At 41.2% G+C, this 17,553-nt stretch overlaps 1 protein-coding gene across 8 annotated transcripts in view; it reads left to right on the forward strand.

Annotated features, from left to right (window-relative positions):
- The window catches only part of LOC121947732 (glutamate receptor 3), a 143,035-nt gene that overhangs the window by 97,731 nt on the left and 27,751 nt on the right, over nucleotides 1-17,553 (forward strand). For all 8 annotated transcript variants that reach the window (XR_015777291.1, XR_015777290.1, XR_015777292.1 and 5 more), the window contains exons 5-8: nucleotides 10,589-10,642; nucleotides 13,426-13,587; nucleotides 14,447-14,614; nucleotides 15,026-15,130. Coding sequence is in view for 5 of the 8 variants with exons in the window: in XM_088081223.1 (XP_087937349.1) it covers nucleotides 10,589-10,642; nucleotides 13,426-13,587; nucleotides 14,447-14,614; nucleotides 15,026-15,130 (489 nt within the window). In the remaining 3 variants the exon portion in view is untranslated. The remainder of the gene's footprint in view (nucleotides 1-10,588; nucleotides 10,643-13,425; nucleotides 13,588-14,446; nucleotides 14,615-15,025; nucleotides 15,131-17,553) is intronic.

Below are 17,553 nucleotides of genomic sequence, written 5' to 3' on the forward strand. Positions count from 1 at the left end.
ACAGCCTGAGGTTGAGAGGTCCGAACGTGAGCAGCCATTTGGAGACACCCTGGGATGATGCATCCTTTTTAATCCTCTTCTAACAACCCCTCCTTTCCTCTCACACGTCCATTGCCTGAGGAGGAAATGAAAGGTCCACTAGTCCTTGTAGTAGGGGAAACACAATTACCATGAATAGATGAGTGGCTATTATGCCATGCATCTCCTCTGTTCGGCTGCCCCGCTCCACCCTACACTCCTCTGCTAGCTGCTGCCTGCTTATAAGGCAATCAGCTCCGAATTGGATTCTGCTCGTTAACATTCATTTAGATATTGGCTTCTCTCTGCCTCACAATATCCCCTCAATGAGTGTTAGTTTCACTTGTTTTTTATGAATCTAATTTGATCCCAGAGTCATAGTTTAAAGCAGAATGGCTTTTAGTATTAATTTGCTGTGTCTAATTTAATTCTTGCACTGCAAATTTCCTCCCTTTACTATTCAGGGACTATGCTGAAATCTATTTCCTTTTTGTGTTAAGAATGTGCATCAGCTTTTAAGAAAAGCTTAGAATATTCATTTCAAATCACATGTGAGGCATATTAATGGTTGCGTCTTTAATTGCATTTTCCCCCCTCAAACAATAACAGGGATGCAGGGCAATAATCTGTTTGATGTTCTCCTGTTTCTGTCTTTTTTTCCCCCACTAATGAATTATTTCTGTTTCTTTCTTGTAGAGGGAGCTCTTTCCCTTCTTCTCCAGCTATCACAATCATATGTTTTTGCTGTCAGAACTCTGCATCAGCACACAAGGGGGAAATATAGCTTTTATAACAGCTAACCTTCAAAGCAGCAGTGTGCTCAGTTTTGCCCCTTGTTTCAGTGACAACCTCAGCGTGGGGTTTTTTTTTTTTTTTTTGGAGCTAATTGAAGTAATCTGGCTACCTCTGCCAATATGGATGAGTCACAGGCATTCAGGGAAGCTGCTGGACTTCACTCTGCAGCTGCCCCCTATTGGGCCATACCATTATACGCTGAAACAGGGATGGACTGTCTCCCACGAGGGCATTCACACCAAAAATGGCACCCACTGTCAGCGATTGTGGAAACCCGCTGTTACTGCCTGCTGCTGTCGTTCTATTAACCAATGATTGTAGACAGATAGAGTTTCATCTCTGGAGGACATGAGTAAGAGTTTGTGCCGAGGCCGGTGTCTGTGTGTCGCAGTGTCGACATGTCGCCTCAATCCATCAAGGTCACTGCTGTTGAGAGAGGATCATGAGGCAGGACAGATTCAGCTAGCTGATTGCTGGGGGAAATGGGAATCAGCTCAGTGGCTTAGTTTTATGATTTCAGTCGAAGTAATCCCACCACAGAATGAATGTCTTTATATCAGGCAATGAAGTTCATGGAGTGTAGAGCTTTCTTGAATAGGCAAGTGTCGGGCTTCCACAATTCGGCACACAAAGAAAACCGTTGGTGCTGCTCTTCATTAGCACCACTTTTGATCCAGTGGCTGCTAATGCCTCGGTCCTGCTGGGCTTTTGTTGCTCTACTGCAGTAGCTCACTGCACTGTCAGTTTTTCACCATTTCAACAATGTTCCTAAATATTTAAAAGGACATGCAGTGTTAGTGTATTTACGCAAATACCTCATGTAGAGCTTGCTCATTAGGGCGTTTTCATATTAGGTATGATTGATTTATACCATGCCGGGTATAGTGGAAAGAGCAACATGGTGAGGACATATCTTAAAATGACTCAAGTTCACTCAGTTGCTGACACACATCTCCAGGGGAAAATCCCGGTGGATTTTGTGACCCATCCACCATCCCAATCTGCCCCCTCTCAACACCACTCAGGACAGCTTCCATGTTTTCTCCCATCACCGCATTGGTCAGCCTTTCAAAATATGTAGCGTGTGCAAAAATTTGGGTGTATTCTTTCTTGTAGGAAAAGGTACCTACCCTTTGTGGGAACAGCCTGTGAGGCAAAACAGCAAATGCACAAAGCTGGCATTGGCACATTTGTTGGCAATACTGTTTAGATAAGGTAACAATTCCTGCATACCATACCTTTAACTATGATTGTTGCTCATTTAGTTATGAATAAATTTTATAGCGAAGTACTTTAATATGTGACCAAGATTTCAGTGGCTTTAGGAGGCTGGAATTTGCAGCCTCATTAAAAGACATTTAATGAGGCTATTTCTTTTGTAAATGTCAAAATTGTGCTTTTATTTCATGTTGACTTATCAATTAATTGACTAATCTTTTGTCTGTACTAACAACCTGAAAATACAGTAGGTGTGGGACAGAGGTCCCTCTAAAGTTGTAGTGAAATAGAAGTTAAAGTGTCTTTAGCTTCTGTTCTGTGACATATTTCCAAGCCAGCATACCTCTTTACAAGCTGCACCTCTGATATTAAATGGTGTTCACTTCCGGTGTCCTAAGTGGCCGTGGTCGTCTCTCCCTCGAATAGCACCTCGTCTGGCAGTGTGGTAAACGTAATGTGGATAGATGAAATATGATTCCAAATAATAGCTTTAACACTATATACAGTACAAATGTAAAGTTTGCTCCTTATTTTGTCGCTTGGTTTGATCCGCTAACTTAATTTCTGATATCAACAGACTAAGCAGTTCTGTGTGGCTAAAAGATGCAGATTAATTGATGGGAAGATGTTTTTCAATATAAAAACATGAAGACATTTTTTTTTTTTCATATTTTGTCTCTGGCAATGTGAGCTAAAATGCATTTTTCATTTTATACAGACTTTAAATGGACAAAGGCTCATCATACACCCACAAAAACACTGGATGTGCCTCCTCCAGACATAAGCACACTCAGCTGAATGTCACTTTTATTAGCTTCATTTATCACTTGACATGATGTAGAAACACGGTAAGGACAGTATTTGCATACTGCTGCATCAGGCTCAGTTTTGTTTGCTCGTATAAGAGCAGTGCGAGTCTCCCACCAGATTTGTTTTGGGATGCTGAGGAGAATGCTACACCCGGGCTATTATCATTTTATGCTGTAACAACCACTCAGGATTTATCACCCATAGGACTTTTCCATCAATACACTGCACTGCAGATAAATTAACCCAATGGCAATCCTTCCCTTACAACAAAAACGGGGGAGCCTCTGCCAGCTCTGCTCACTGAATCATATCCAACGAATGTGCTTCATCGAACCATCTAGGTTTATGATTTTACATGCCTGGAAAAAAATGTCTGTGGCATTAAAGAGGGGCATTATAAACAAGAGCTATGATTGAATATACGTATAAGATATGTATAGATTATCTTTGCATTACTAGTAGTCGTAATGATGATTTTTCAGAGTGAGTATATATGTGTGCCGGTCCCTTGAGTGCCCGCATGTGTGTTTAACTGTTCCATATGCTCACGCTAAATCTGATCCATCTATGAGATTGCCCATATAGCATCATATCTGCCTTTATGCTCCTTCCTGGCCCTTTTCCCTCCAGGGATTTCTGTGCTGGAGTCTGCTCAGAGGCAACAACCTGCTCATCACTAGTGTAAAGAGAGGCAGGCGGGGAGAAAAGAAAAAAAAAAGAAAAGAGAACGGCGTCTGGGACAGGCCCAGGGCACGCAAGCTGTTCAAAGACAGGCAGGCAGTGAGTGCTCTGCCAGCCGCAAAGCTGCATTTTCATGCAGGGGAAAAAAACAACAATAAGAAGTGAAAAGGATTCGCGGAAAGAGAGAAAAAATGAGAGGTACATCTGGGGATTTGTTAGGACAACATTCTGCCGCCTGTAGAGGCATGAAGGGTGGCCATATTGCCTCCCCACGGAGAGTTGGAGATCCTCCATGTCCCTCACTCTGCTCTTGAATGGAGAAGTGTGAGAAAATCCACATTTGGATATATTTTTGAATGCGAAATCTTTGTGTTATATCATATTCAAGACAGGGAAAGAAATCTGGCCATGGGAAGTAGGAAGTCATGGGTGAGGAAGAGAATGGACGATAGATTGTCAGCAGCTGATAAAAAATGTCAGCAATAAAAAGTGGATGCTCAGTCAAGTGTTCAGATGACACTGTAAGAAAAGGTATTGACGTTCTGTAAAAGCAGGGGGCGACATTTGTATACTCATGTAACGTTGGCAGACACGGATGTAACAAGAGTTATCACAAACTGAAATAAAATCTGAATAAATGTACTCTGGCACTCTTTCCCGAAGTTACAACACAAAATTTGCCACACAAAAACGCTCTCAGGCATTCAGACCTCCGTGATTACTTTGACTCTGTTTTCTGGAAACACTTCCTGGCACGTCTCTCAATTGGTCTAAAAGATAGAGAGGCAAGGAAGTGAGCTAATGTCTCTACTGATATGAAATGTGCTCCTGATATCAACATCGGCTCATTGTCCCCAGGGCTACTGAGAGGAGGGGATGTGAGAAATATTGCCAACCCCCCCCACTCGATGTAAAGCTGGGGATACGTAGCGCTTTCAAAATCCCTGGCACCAACCTTAGCTGTTGAAGGCCATTTACGAACTGCGATTATAGAATTAAATGGGATTAAAGTGTTATCATTAAACAGAATGTGACCTGCCGACTCCACAATTGAATGAGAAGCTGAGACCGGTGTGCTGCGACTGAGAATTTGTAGTTTAAACCATATCAGGAATACAGTCTTTAATAATACAGCGTGTAAACCAGAAGCCTTTTTTCCTTTATCAATCACACTAAATTACCCCGATCATTTTCAGTGAAAACGAAGTAGGACATCTTGCTGTTTCGTAGCCAAGTATTGCCTCACGAACAGGAGGGGCATCCCAGCTGCAGCTACTTCCTCCCAAGCTATCAAGTCTCACATTGTTCTGGTGTCTCAGAGCAATGATAGACATAATCATCTGAATATGAGTCAGGTGTTTCTAAAATGTTCTGCATTTGGGGGAAGGCCAACACTATATGCCCCCGCAATCTTCAGGGGCATATATATCGCGACTGCCAAGAAAAGCATCTCAGCCTCAGCCACTGCCGGCTGTTAATTAGAGAGTGCTCCACCAAGAGCACTTCTACCAAGAGCCTTGAAAGCAGAAATGAAGACTTAAGAGGAGGAAAGTCCTTTTGTATCAAAGCATATAGCTCAAATTCATCTCTCTGCCCCATCCTGTGTGAAGTGGAGCACTTTGGTATCTCCGCAGCCACTAAATTACATGTAACAGTTCATGCTGCTTGCTATTAACAGTCTGATTAATAATGCACATGATTTGTAACGTTACCAAGGTGGCCAGAAACCACAACCCTGCGTCCAGTTATCCCCCAGAAAATCAAGGGTGTGATCAATAATGCAAGCAGGCTTTTACTTTACTTAAGCTGTATCAACATTTATTTTGTGAGATTCACGTTACCAAACATGGTTTGTAAGAGAGAAAATCACCTTAATCAGAATGGCCAGAGTGAGTGAGTGAGCGTCAGTCTATAACATAAACTCAACAGTCAAAGAGTACACTGAGAGTTGTCGTCAGGATTCAATCAAAAGCAACAAGTCCGACAACCTAAATGACCACAGAAGTCTTTTTTTCCTACCCAATAATACAACCCGCAGGAGGGTTTCCTAAATTAACACCCTGATGTCATACGACAGAATAGGTCATAAATGAGCGTTTACCGGCGCAGTTTTCAAGACATTGCTAATTTAGTTGCACCTAAACTACTTTGTTAGGTTTAGGAAACAGAACACCTTGGTTAGGTTTTAAAAAATGGTAATAGTTTGAGTTGAAATAAGTCTGTTTGTTACAGAAAGGGCTAGGGTTAAGGATTAAGGCCAGGGTTAGGGTTAGGGTTAAGAGTGAACAATTAACTACTTCAACTTTATTAGCATGAGGTCACAGTAACATTAGACATTCTAGCTAGCTTTGATAGTTGTTATATGCAGTTTTCAGGTGATTTGCCAAACTGGTTGTAGCAGTGATTTCGCACACAAAAGCACGACAAGATCCTTGATCCCCTCCCAGATAATCATGACACGGATTATCTTTATAATGATATCATTCCAATTAGTGCTGAAATCATTACTTACGTAATGGACTATTCAATCTGCATGAAATTATCTACAAGCAGTTTGATAATCGATTAGTCATTTAGGTCATTTATCAAACAAAAATGCTTTGCTCAGCTTCTCCAACGAGTGACTGGTTGACTGGTTTTTCTGTTCCATACCGTTGTGGATTTTGTACATTTGAGGTGATAAAATGAGCTTCATAACATATTGCCATAAATAAGCCATATTTTGTATTTTGTACAAATAAATTTGTTAATTGCAAAAAATGATCAACCAATTGACTGAAATATCAGTTTTACACAGCCCTAATGCAAATAGTACATGGTACAATTTTGGGTTGAAGTCTGGTCTTTGAGTTTTCACATTTCAGGAAGTGGCTTAAAGTAATTGCATCATTATTTGCTCGCCTTTTCTGTGCCTCAGTGAATGGTATGATATTTACAAACTCTGGGGAACCTATCATTTTCAGTCTGCTTCTCCCTGTGTTGTGGTAAACTCTGCAGTGGAAAGGTCAGACTCAGAGGAAAGCGATTTGGCGTTTATTGAGAATGTGTAGCTGTAGTTTTACATTTAGGGCTCTCTGTCTGGTGGGGCGGAGGAACGCCGACTCTGGATGAGGGTGAAGTCAAGGTCATCGTGGTTGTCTGTCCCCATCAGGCTTTAAAGAAAACTCCCTCAGCAACAGAACAAAAGGTGGTGGAGCCAGCCACTGGATCGATGTGCAACAGGGTACACTGTATGAAAAAGAAGAATGGCATTATTGAAGGGGTAGCACACAAAACACATTTCTTCTTGTCAGTGTCACTGGGAAACAGAATAATTGGTTAGTTGGCTTGTGTTTGAATGCATGTGAATCTGAAGACGATTAACAGCAACAGAAATCAATACCAGAGGAAGGGGGAGGCAAAAACTGGAAGGTGATGAAAGTCAAAGGTGTCTAAGTAGTTTTTGAAATGAAAAGTCACACAAGTCTTTTGGTGAATATCCATTGTATGCTAAAACCATAGTAACAAAGTTTGTGAATAGGTTACCATTTTAACATTTATGTGGTTAGCCTAGCTTAGAATTAAGAGGGGAGCCAGGGGCAAACAGTTTAGCTCTGTCCAAAATACAACAAAACTCCTCAAAAGATCACTAACACTTTGTAAATTCATTTGCGTAATCCATCTACAAACAAATGTTTTAAGTTTAGTTTTATTAGTATCACGGATATCTCAGTCTGCCACAGCATGTATAATGCTACATGGTAAATCCAACATTATTTTGAGAAGCTCAGGTACAACTATGATATGACTAAGGCAATGGAAAATTAGGGTTATTAAGGTAATTAGCGTTGGGGAATTAAAACACCTGAAAGAACATGGCCACAATTAATGCAGAGGTGAACGTTAATTGCAGCTCTGTAGTGGAGTGCAAACTCCAGTCAATGACATAAAGTCAGGCTGAGTTTAGAACTAATGGTTGCTAACTTGTGACAGCTGTGAGGAAAATCCAAACATGGAAAAAAACTGCAAGACAGCTGCCCAAAACTTTGACTTTGACTCGCAATTCTTTCATCAAATGACCGTTTTCAAGGTCAAGAAATATTAGGTGAGGCGGTTATGAATAATTGCAACAGTAATGGTAGACAACAGTGTTAAAATGTTTAAACTTTTTGCTTTCCTCGGTGATGGAATTTACAGCCACCCTTTATGTAGCTCCCTCAGGGCAAAAACACAAGTGATCTGCACCATTACTGGACATTTATAGATTTTTTTTTAAATTTAATTAATTTGATAAATTATTATTATTATTATTATTATTATTATCATTATTATTATTATTTGTAGTCTACACAGCATCACCATCATAACAAATCATCATACATGTTTTCTATAACAACATTCTGTTGGACTGTTTGTTTGTTTTTCTCTTCCAGAAGGTCTTGTCTGTCTGCCTGATTTAATGTGAATGCAGCATAAGGGGGAATATGAGGCTTGATATGAACTTTTTGTTTGTGACCAGATCAAACAAGACGCCACATGTTTAATAGTGAGCTTTCATTTATTTTGGAACGATGAACAGAACCAGCTGTTTCTCTCTCTTTCTAGTGTCAGTCTAATGTCTTCTAACATGACAATTGATAAAGCTACGGTGTGGCCAGCTACATTGTCGCCGAGTTGCCATTAAAGTGCTGGCTGAATGCTGTGTCCAGGCTACTGGTGACAAACATATGATTGGTTGACACTTAACAGCGTCATTGGAGTGGTAAAAAAGTTGAAGCCAGCTCATCTTTGATGTGTAGCACATCATGCTGCGACAATTTGTTGTGCACCATTTGTAGCTTTATGTCACCAGCTTCCATTTAAAATACCTTGCAGCCTGCTGATTTTGTCGGAAGTCTGAACACAGCATAAGCCAGTCACGTCTGAAGTCCAGCTCTGTAGAGAGCTAATCTCTCAGTGTTCTCATCTTTCTCTCGAAAAGAAAGCAAACAAGTATATTTCCCAAAACTAAATTGTCTGTAACTTAACAGCACTTTGGACTGCTACTCCTTCTTGTACACAAATAAGATTTTCTTATGTCTAATCTGAGTAAATATTGTTTCCGATAATGGAGTGTTATTGCTCAAATAAGATTGGATTTAAAAGACAATACGAGGGAATCACATCTTATCAGCACCATTAAAAGATAGTTATCACCATCTGTGGGATCGGAGGGATTTAGGGACAGGGCGATCAGCGGTGCATCACAAAAAGTAACAATGAAATCCGTCCGTCTCAACTGGAGTCAGGTCTTGCCGTCTGCTTAATTAAAGAGGCTGGGGGGAGAGGTTGGCGTGATCTGGCCGGAGGTTCTGTGTATCTCTGTGTCATCAGCGTCTTGCTGTGCTTCATCCCAAGGTTGCAGCTTGTAGCTGTTGCCAGGCTGGCTGTGAGCTGCGGGCAGCAGGTGGGGGGTGAGGCCTTTCTCTGCCCAGCTCCGGGGCAGGTGTGAGGAGGCTTACAGCCTGAGTCAAGGTTAGCACACGGTGAGGGAGTATGGAGCTTTGTGTTTGTCCAAGAAAATGCTGCAGGGCTAAAAGTCTGAAAGTTAGATTTTGGAACAATTGCAGTGAGCTCCATCTAGCTCCGATATCACTGCCGGGATTTCTTTTCATGGAGCTGTCTGTCATTTTCTCATTAGACGCAGATTGATGGATTCTAAAAGCCAACTCCTGCTATTTCTGCATTATAATCAGCTCATTTTCTCTTTGTTTCCATTTCACTTTCTTGGTTTGTTCCCCCTCCGTCTGACATCCTGCAGTGTTGGAGGCTTAAAGCCCTAATGATGGGGAAGCTGTCATAGAAAGCTGACCCACCTGAGCAGCTTGATAGCGTGAGTGAAAGGCTTTGTGTGTCGTTCTTTTCAGAAACACCACCACCTTCGTTTTTTTGGAAAACCTTCAGATTTCTAAAAAAGAGGGAAAGAAGTTGTGTTTTTTTTGTAGAGGGTGTTCTTGTTTAGTGCTACTGTGCACACAGGTCAGTTCAAGTTCACCGTAGCTAAATTAAAAGCTGTAATTGTAGTTGAGTGAAACTGAAAACGTCTTTCAAAGATTTTTTGCAGCCTTGGATGTGAAGACACACGTTTGCTTTTCATCACTCTCTCCTACTCAGTGAGAATGTCGTAAATGATCCAAAGTAACAAATATCCACGGTCCCCGGCCTGACACGCACACACACAGACAAACAGATGATAAACTGACGGTTTGTTTTTGTGACAGAGCCAGAGCCAGAACATGTGCAAACATGCTGATTTTGCTGTAAACTTGTGTTGCTGTGTTTGTAGAACGCAGATGAAAACCGAGACATGGTTGACGAGTTTCTGCGTGGCAGCCACTCAGAAGTCCATCCACAGCAGACTGCAAACTCATAAATAACAGACCTCACGAGGCCTGGTTGAAAACCCTGTCCAGCATGTAATGCGTAAAAAAGCCAGGACAATTTAGACTCTCACTATTTGATTTATCTCTGGGCCAAGTACAAAAAAGGAAGAAGAAAATCTCGAATAAAAGGCAGCATATGGTTGGTTCTACAGTGATGGAATGGCTTAGAACACCACTTACTATTTTCAGACAGGCTGCGTGGGTTGAAACATGCTGTTATGCTCTGAAGGTGTGATATTTTCAAAGCAGAGCGAGATCTACATCTTACTGTCTCACTGTAAATTCCTTTGAAATGTTTTTTCTTCCCATTTCTGCTTTCTGTCCAACAGTTGCTGAGGACTCATATCTCAGCTCTGTGAATGACTTCAAAGTGTGCAGAATATTTAAGGGTGTTCTCCACATTGTTCCTGTTTCTCTCCCATTATCAGCCCCCCCTTAATGAACACTTCCTCTAACCGCTCCCGCTCCCTCTCCCTCTCCTTCTCCCGCTCTCTTTCTCATTATTTTTTACACTTGACTTCGCTTTTGTTTCAACTTCAGTGGCATCCTGCGTGCTCGCAGGACGTCACCGCATTTACAGGGATTGTCAGAGCCACTTATACAAGCCGTGGCTCTTAGCTCTCATCTCATGGGTGGTTTACTGTATCGATGTTTTTCTCCCATAGGTTGTGACCCTGGGAAAGAACAGCCGTGGTTACCACTACATTCTGGCCAATCTTGTGAGTAATAACCGAGCCGATCCCCTGGGAGGGAGTGAAACCTGGTTTTTGCTGCATGTGATGGGACTTAGGCTCAACCATGAGCGTGAATGTGCATGCACAATAAGTGGATTACAGGCTTTTGTATGAAATTAGAGAAAAATACACTGGTATACACTGTGGATTTTAAAGGCATTTCGTTAATCTAAATATAAGGCCTTAATTGGCATTATTATGCCTGAAATCAATCTTTTAAAAGTCTTTAAAATGCAAGGACAAGGGTTTGTGTTTTGGTGTTGCATTGTAAAATCTCAAATGATAGGTAATATCTAGTCTATTTTTAAAAAATTACCAAATGTCTCTTACATTAATGTCATACAGATCAAGACAGAGGAACCAAGACTTGTACATTTACCTCATCCAATCAAACTGACCAGATGGATACTTTTATGATAACATTGTATGTTCATTGTTTTTTCCATTTGTTCTACTCTAGCATTTGAAACTGATCATCTAACCACATCATCTAAGCAGATCATCTCAGGGGTCTTCCAATGTTTTTCAGACCAAAACTCCCATAGTGTTACAGTTCAGTGTAAATGACAACCCAACCTCCAAAAACAGGCAGGCAACAAAACATAGAGCACAAAAGTAAGAAGAATCAGACTAAACTGAAAACAAATCAGGGAGACATGGGGAACACAGAGATGAACTCAGGGAAGAAATCTAAAACTGAACCAGTTGAGAGACCAGGCAGGTAACGGAGCAGGGAACAATGTCATGAACACAGGTATAAACACAATGATGAACACAGTTGACAAAAACAGATGAACTGACAGAGGGCAAAAGGAAAGACACAGGTATATATTCACAAAAAAATGAATCACAACAAGACACAGCTGAAGAAGGTGGGCACGGACAAAGAGAGAGAAACACAGGGATTGGCTGACAGCAAGGGTGTGGTAGGGACCACTAGAGTGGAGCAAACAAGACTAAAAGTGAACAGGTGTGCAGGGAAGACTTTGGGATCAGGGAAGGACTAACAAGTGTGATGTAAGACAAGTTTGTTAAAAAAAGAAAGGTGGAAAGCAGACAAAGGCATGAAGTAACAGACATGACACATAAGGAGCTTGACTTTCAAAGTAAAACAAGATATAAACTAAACAAATGAATAAATGAAACAGGAAAACACACAACACTAAAAACAAAATCCCAGGATCATGACACTTAGCTGGAAGAGATGCAGCAGGGATCCCGTACTACATATGTTGTTTAAAATTGGGTTGCCTTTGTACAATAACAAATAGGGTGGCCTAAAGTACAATGTATAAACATGCCTTTATATGGTACATACAATACTAAAATATGTGTTTTAAATACATTTTATAATTATTATTTGCATATTGATATTATATATATAATAATTATTTACATATTCATACATTTTATGCATCATATGTATTGTTAAACATTCATGTGAAAGGCACAGTGATTTAACATAAATCAGCTACCTCACAGGATTGCAGGAGGATTCTTGGGAGAGCCTGTAACCAATGTTGTGTACTGTGAATCACATTGGTTGTTTTTTCATGAATAGGTCGATATATCTTTGCTTATGATAATTTGGACTTAATTCATTTAGCATAATAATTTAGCATAATAATTTAGCGGCCCTCTGTAGTAACTCTGAGGACCCGCCCAGGGGTTGCAGACCACCTGTTTAAAATGAAACTTTTTAACTTGACCAAAAAAGTAATGTTTTACGGTATGTTGCAATGAACATTTGGGGAAAAAACTGTCCCTTTTTCAAAGTAATTGATAGCAATTCATGTCGTTTTTTTCCTTCAGTTTTGTTCAATTTAAAAATTGTAAAGATTAATTCTGAGTGGAAAATAAAAAAGTCATTCAAGGTCTTAAATTTAACTTGCCTTAAACCATAGAAACCCTTTGTATAAATCTTATAGTTTTTACATCTAGATATGAGCTTGTCATATTTGGACCTCATGTCGAATCAATCACAATCTGGCAGCCACATTCCATTGCATATTCGCTTTAATGAATATATTCATATTTAAGTATAGATTAATGTCCTAAGCAATAAATAAACATCGTTTAACCTTTTTAAACATCTTTGGAGGGCAGCCATCTTTCCCCCCTGCTCTGGGGAGGGAACTGTTCATTTAGCCTTGATATTTGCATGAGAGTTTAAAAGTGGAGGCCGGCCCTGCTCTCACTTTGCTGATCCCCCGGCTGCTGTTTTCCTCGACTTTAGAAGAGGTGATTATTCAGCAGTCAAACACATGTCCTTGCACACCATGACACAATGCCACACTTAAAAAACAGCAATTTCACCATAAAAAGAAATAACTCCATGTCATAGCTTCCGGGTAAAAAAGGGAATTTAAAGGCAGCTGGAGCAGCAGAGGTTTTTGAAATGCATTGGAATTTTTTGTTTGTTTGCTTTTTTTATGTGGAAAAGCAATCTGAATAACAGTAGACCAGCTGGTTCAAGTAATATATTTGGTCTTCTAGATGATGTGACACAAACTCTCAAGTATCTACTGGCAGGTTGTTTATCTCTAAATGAATTCAGGTTACACCACAGCGTGTGAAGAGAAACATTTGCTGCAGTGTAATGGCAAACACATGTTGCTTTCTCATACTGAGTTTATAATAAAATGCACTTTGTGCTCTAGAATAGCTGCTAATATTTTGTGGCGCTTTACCTCAGGTTATATTATATGAAAAACATGTCAAATACTGTAAGTCTTCTCCCTCCTCATTTCCCTTTTGTCTCATCTTAGGGATTTACTAATGTAAGCTTGGACAAAGTCTTCGCTGGTGGAGCCAACATCTCAGGGTTTCAGATAGTCAACCCTGAGAACCCGATTGTGCAGCAGTTTATGCAGCGCTGGGAGCGGCTAGATGAAAGAGAATTCCCAGAAGCCCGCAACACTCCTCTGAAGGTACTTTGCTTGCAAAGCCTTTTCATTGCGCATGCAGAATACAACGATCATCCCTTCTGAAGTGCTCTCTATCGGTTCCTCTCCGCCTCTCACCCTCTGTTTGCCTTTGTCACTCTGTCTTCCTCCCACCCCTTTGCTTCCTCCTCTTTGCTTTGCATCCCTCCCAGCAATCAATATATCGATAGGCGGTGCAAAGCAAGGTTATATCGCAGCTTCAATTTACATCTAATTAAACAATGATCAAGAAAGAAATGGATTTTGAATGGCATTTAATTAGATTTTGTCATGCTGCATGGTCAACAAACAAGTGGCTCTACCCCTCATTGGTGGAAAGGTCAGGCGAAGTTGGAGGAGAAGTGCGTGGGAGACAAAATCACACATTAATGCTCTACAGTATTTACTTCCCAACCCTGCAATAAAAGTTTTGAAAGAGGCCCTTACCGTCAGACACGTCTTGGCTTTTCTAATCAAATCTAACTAATCCAGCTATTTTTATCATTAGCAAAGCGTCAGAGCTGGCAACCACCCCCACCCACACTGACCTGACCGGCGGGCACTGACATGCATGAGCCAAAATCAACACAGACTGCCCCAATTTTAACTGAGATTCATTTAACTAAAAAGCAATAACTTAAGCAAACAGATTGATTTGAAAATATTGTTTATTCATTGAAAAGTTTTCTTCAAATTATGTATTTTTACTCTTATAGAACACGTTACACAGTCTTTGCACAATAGAAAGTCATATATGAGCCTGTAAAGGCTTTACTACAAGACGGGTAATCTTATCTCATCTCCTGCCTCTCACCATGTGTTCCTGTCTCACAGTGTGCGCTGCGTTCTTTTTGATTTTGTACAGTATACTTCAGCTCTGACCCATGATGCCATTCTGGTGATAGCAGAGGCCTTCAGGTACCTGCGGCGCCAGCGTGTGGACGTCTCTCGCCGGGGAAGCGCTGGAGACTGTCTAGCCAATCCCGCTGTACCTTGGAGCCAAGGCATCGACATCGAGAGAGCTCTCAAAACGGTAGGAGGGGGAAAAAAGAGAGGGAGAGGGAGAGAGAGAGAGAGTGGCAAGCTGATAACTAAAGAAAAGGCTAGAAGAAGTGAAGCAGAGATAGGGAGTGAGGGTGTGATAAAGATGGAAAGTGACAGAGAGAAGGAAAGAGAGCACGGAGCTGTTCTCCTCCCTCTGCCCCCAGATATCACTGCACAGAGCTCACTCAAATCCAGGCCCTCATTACCATAAAACTACATCTTTTATTAAAGCGTATCCAGTTCATCATTTGATTAACAGAGTGCGCGCACTCCAGTAGCTCCATGGACACGAGCACCTTAATACCAGCTATATATGCAAAGTGATGGCTATTACACATTCCCTTGTGTCTGTCCTTCTGTCTATCTCTCTGTCTTTCTGTCTGTCTGTTTCTCGTGGCAGGTCCAAGTGCAGGGTATGACTGGGAACATCCAGTTTGACAACTACGGCCGCAGGACCAACTACACCATAGATGTTTATGAGATGAAAACAGGGGGGCCGAGGAAGGTAAGTCGGAGCAGTGACCTATATCAACGTTCATCCATCAGTTGTCATAATCAAACCTGATCATAAACCCTTTAGCAGAAACATAGCTAACAGCTGGCACACATCAAAGTTTGCTTCATTACTCATCAAAATTGTGGAATTTGGCCAACATGCAATTTTAAATGGCTTATTGATCGCCTGTGCTGATATAACTGAACTCAATGACTGTTGGCCACATGTTAAGGCATGCCAAGACTCTGCCCTGAACTTTTTTGAGGCTTGTCTAGACGTATGGAGGCCTCTCGTCCACAGGCAAATGGAGTTTTAGGTCATTATTTTATTTTAAATGCCTTCTGAGGTGAAGATTCTTTTCAAACTCTTGTTACTTTTTATCTGTGTGGACTGATAAAACGCAGCATTTGGGAAACGATGACATCATCTGCTCAGTTTGCACGTGCATATTCTTACTTTGTGTTTAACAAGTATACACTAGAAACTATAACAACTCTAGCGGACTACTGGTTTACTAACATTTTGTCAGCACTGCTTGCTATAATGACTACTTCACTGTTAAACTTATATTGCTATTGCTGCAGTACTGCTGCAACACTTTACGGACCAACAGAGGCATCTGCTGCACCCAGCGTTTTGCTTAATCTCAGCTCCCATGGTTTACAGTCAGCCAGAAACCACGGTTTAAGGACAGACCTAGTTGAACCAGCAGATAGTAGGATACTTTACAGAGTAGGATTGTTGTCGATAAGGAGTGGAAGGAAGATGTTAGCATGTCCAGAGAATCACTCCCATGCTTGTTTGAACTCCTTTATCCTAATATTGAATCAGCTGTGATGATATCTCCAGTAGGTGTTTTGAAAAAGGTAATGTTAGCCTGTTCAAGGCCCCCAGGAATACAATTTTTTTCCCAGTGGACACTTGCAGTATAGCTGCAGCCCAGAAAGCATTTTCATTTTCATTTTCATTAAAGCATTAGACCACTATTGTAAAACAAGTATATGTAAAACTGTTGATAGGCCACCTAAACTGCAAACAAAGTCAATTATGACTCTTTCTACTATGAATTTTACATCCATGGAAGTTTTATATTTGTTATCTTGTCTAAAGCCAAAATGTAATATCTGTGACGTCATCACAATGTGAAGTCTATGAACTACTACTGTGCGTACTAAGTGGGCCGCATACCCAGGAAGTGTACCCGGGAGCTGGAAACTTTTTGTAGCGTATGCTCCAGGAAAACAGTTTCACTGGACTGAATAGGCGCCATCTTGGGGTCTGGTATCTAGTTATTATTTTACACCTATGGCTTGTACATGTTACTAACTGTGTGACAAAGGAAAACAACTGAAAACAGCTTCCTGGGTCGTTTTTTGCACTCTAATGTGGCCAGAGATATGTTGTAAAATGAAGGTCATGTGGACAGAGTTATTTTGTAAATCAGAGGGGGAAATATCCATTTTCAAAAATGTCTATACATGGAGACAGTGCCTGAGAGAAATGATTGAACATAATTGTGCAAAAGTGAAAAAAAAAAAATCAAACAAGCCTCTTCCTCCGTTTATTAACGTATTGAGGGCTTTTGCAGTCATGTGGGACCAGCAGGGCTGACAGGACAGTGCAGAGTAATGCTAATTGCCTTTCTCTACCTCCGTTAGGTAGTAGCACTGATGAGCTATCCCAAGCTTCACAAGCCACACAAATCACACACAGCCTGCAATCTGATAGCTAAAACTGTCCTATCAAAAGAATGATATAAGACGATTTCTGTGCCGTGTGATGGTGCAGATAGGATTTTTGGTCCTCTCCTGACAGTAATTACCATTCAGATAACCAATTACTATAAAGAGGATCCAAGAATTCCTCTGGCTCCTCTTCAAAATGGTAATTCCCAGCGGTACATTCACATTATAACCGCTACCATATGATGACCTCTGGTTTTATTTCATAACCTCTCCGAGTTGCAAGTGACAGCTGTGAATTTCTCGTTAGCTGGATAAGTGTGGGCTCAGTCTGATATGACGTGTGATTATGCTGCCTGCCTCCCAGGCCTCTAATGCCCACTCTTCAGTTAGCATCACAGAGGCCTTACAGCCGTCCCCGCACAGCCAAACAGAGAGAGAGAGAGAGTGGGAGAAAGGAGGTCAGTGGGAGAGAGTGAGGGAGCCAGGGAAGATGAGACAAGTCGGGCGGCAGTTTGTCAGGACCTGGAGCCCCGGTCACCCCAGTGACAGTTAGAGGATGAAGGTTCTTAGTTGGGACTGTCACGAGTGATGTATGGGCTGATATCTGTCCCAGCTGCTCAGGGTGAAACCAGGACTTTGCCTCTGGAGCAGCCCTTCCTCTACACAGCTCCCCCACAGTCTGGTCCCACGAGCAACACTTCTCAAATATCACTGTCTGACAAGAGCTAAACATTTCGAGCTTTCTCC

Source organism: Plectropomus leopardus, chromosome 8 (genome assembly GCF_026936395.1).
Source record: "Plectropomus leopardus strain MGB_pleo_1.0 chromosome 8, ASM2693639v1, whole genome shotgun sequence".
NCBI classification, from domain to species: Eukaryota; Metazoa; Chordata; class Actinopteri; order Perciformes; family Serranidae; genus Plectropomus; species Plectropomus leopardus.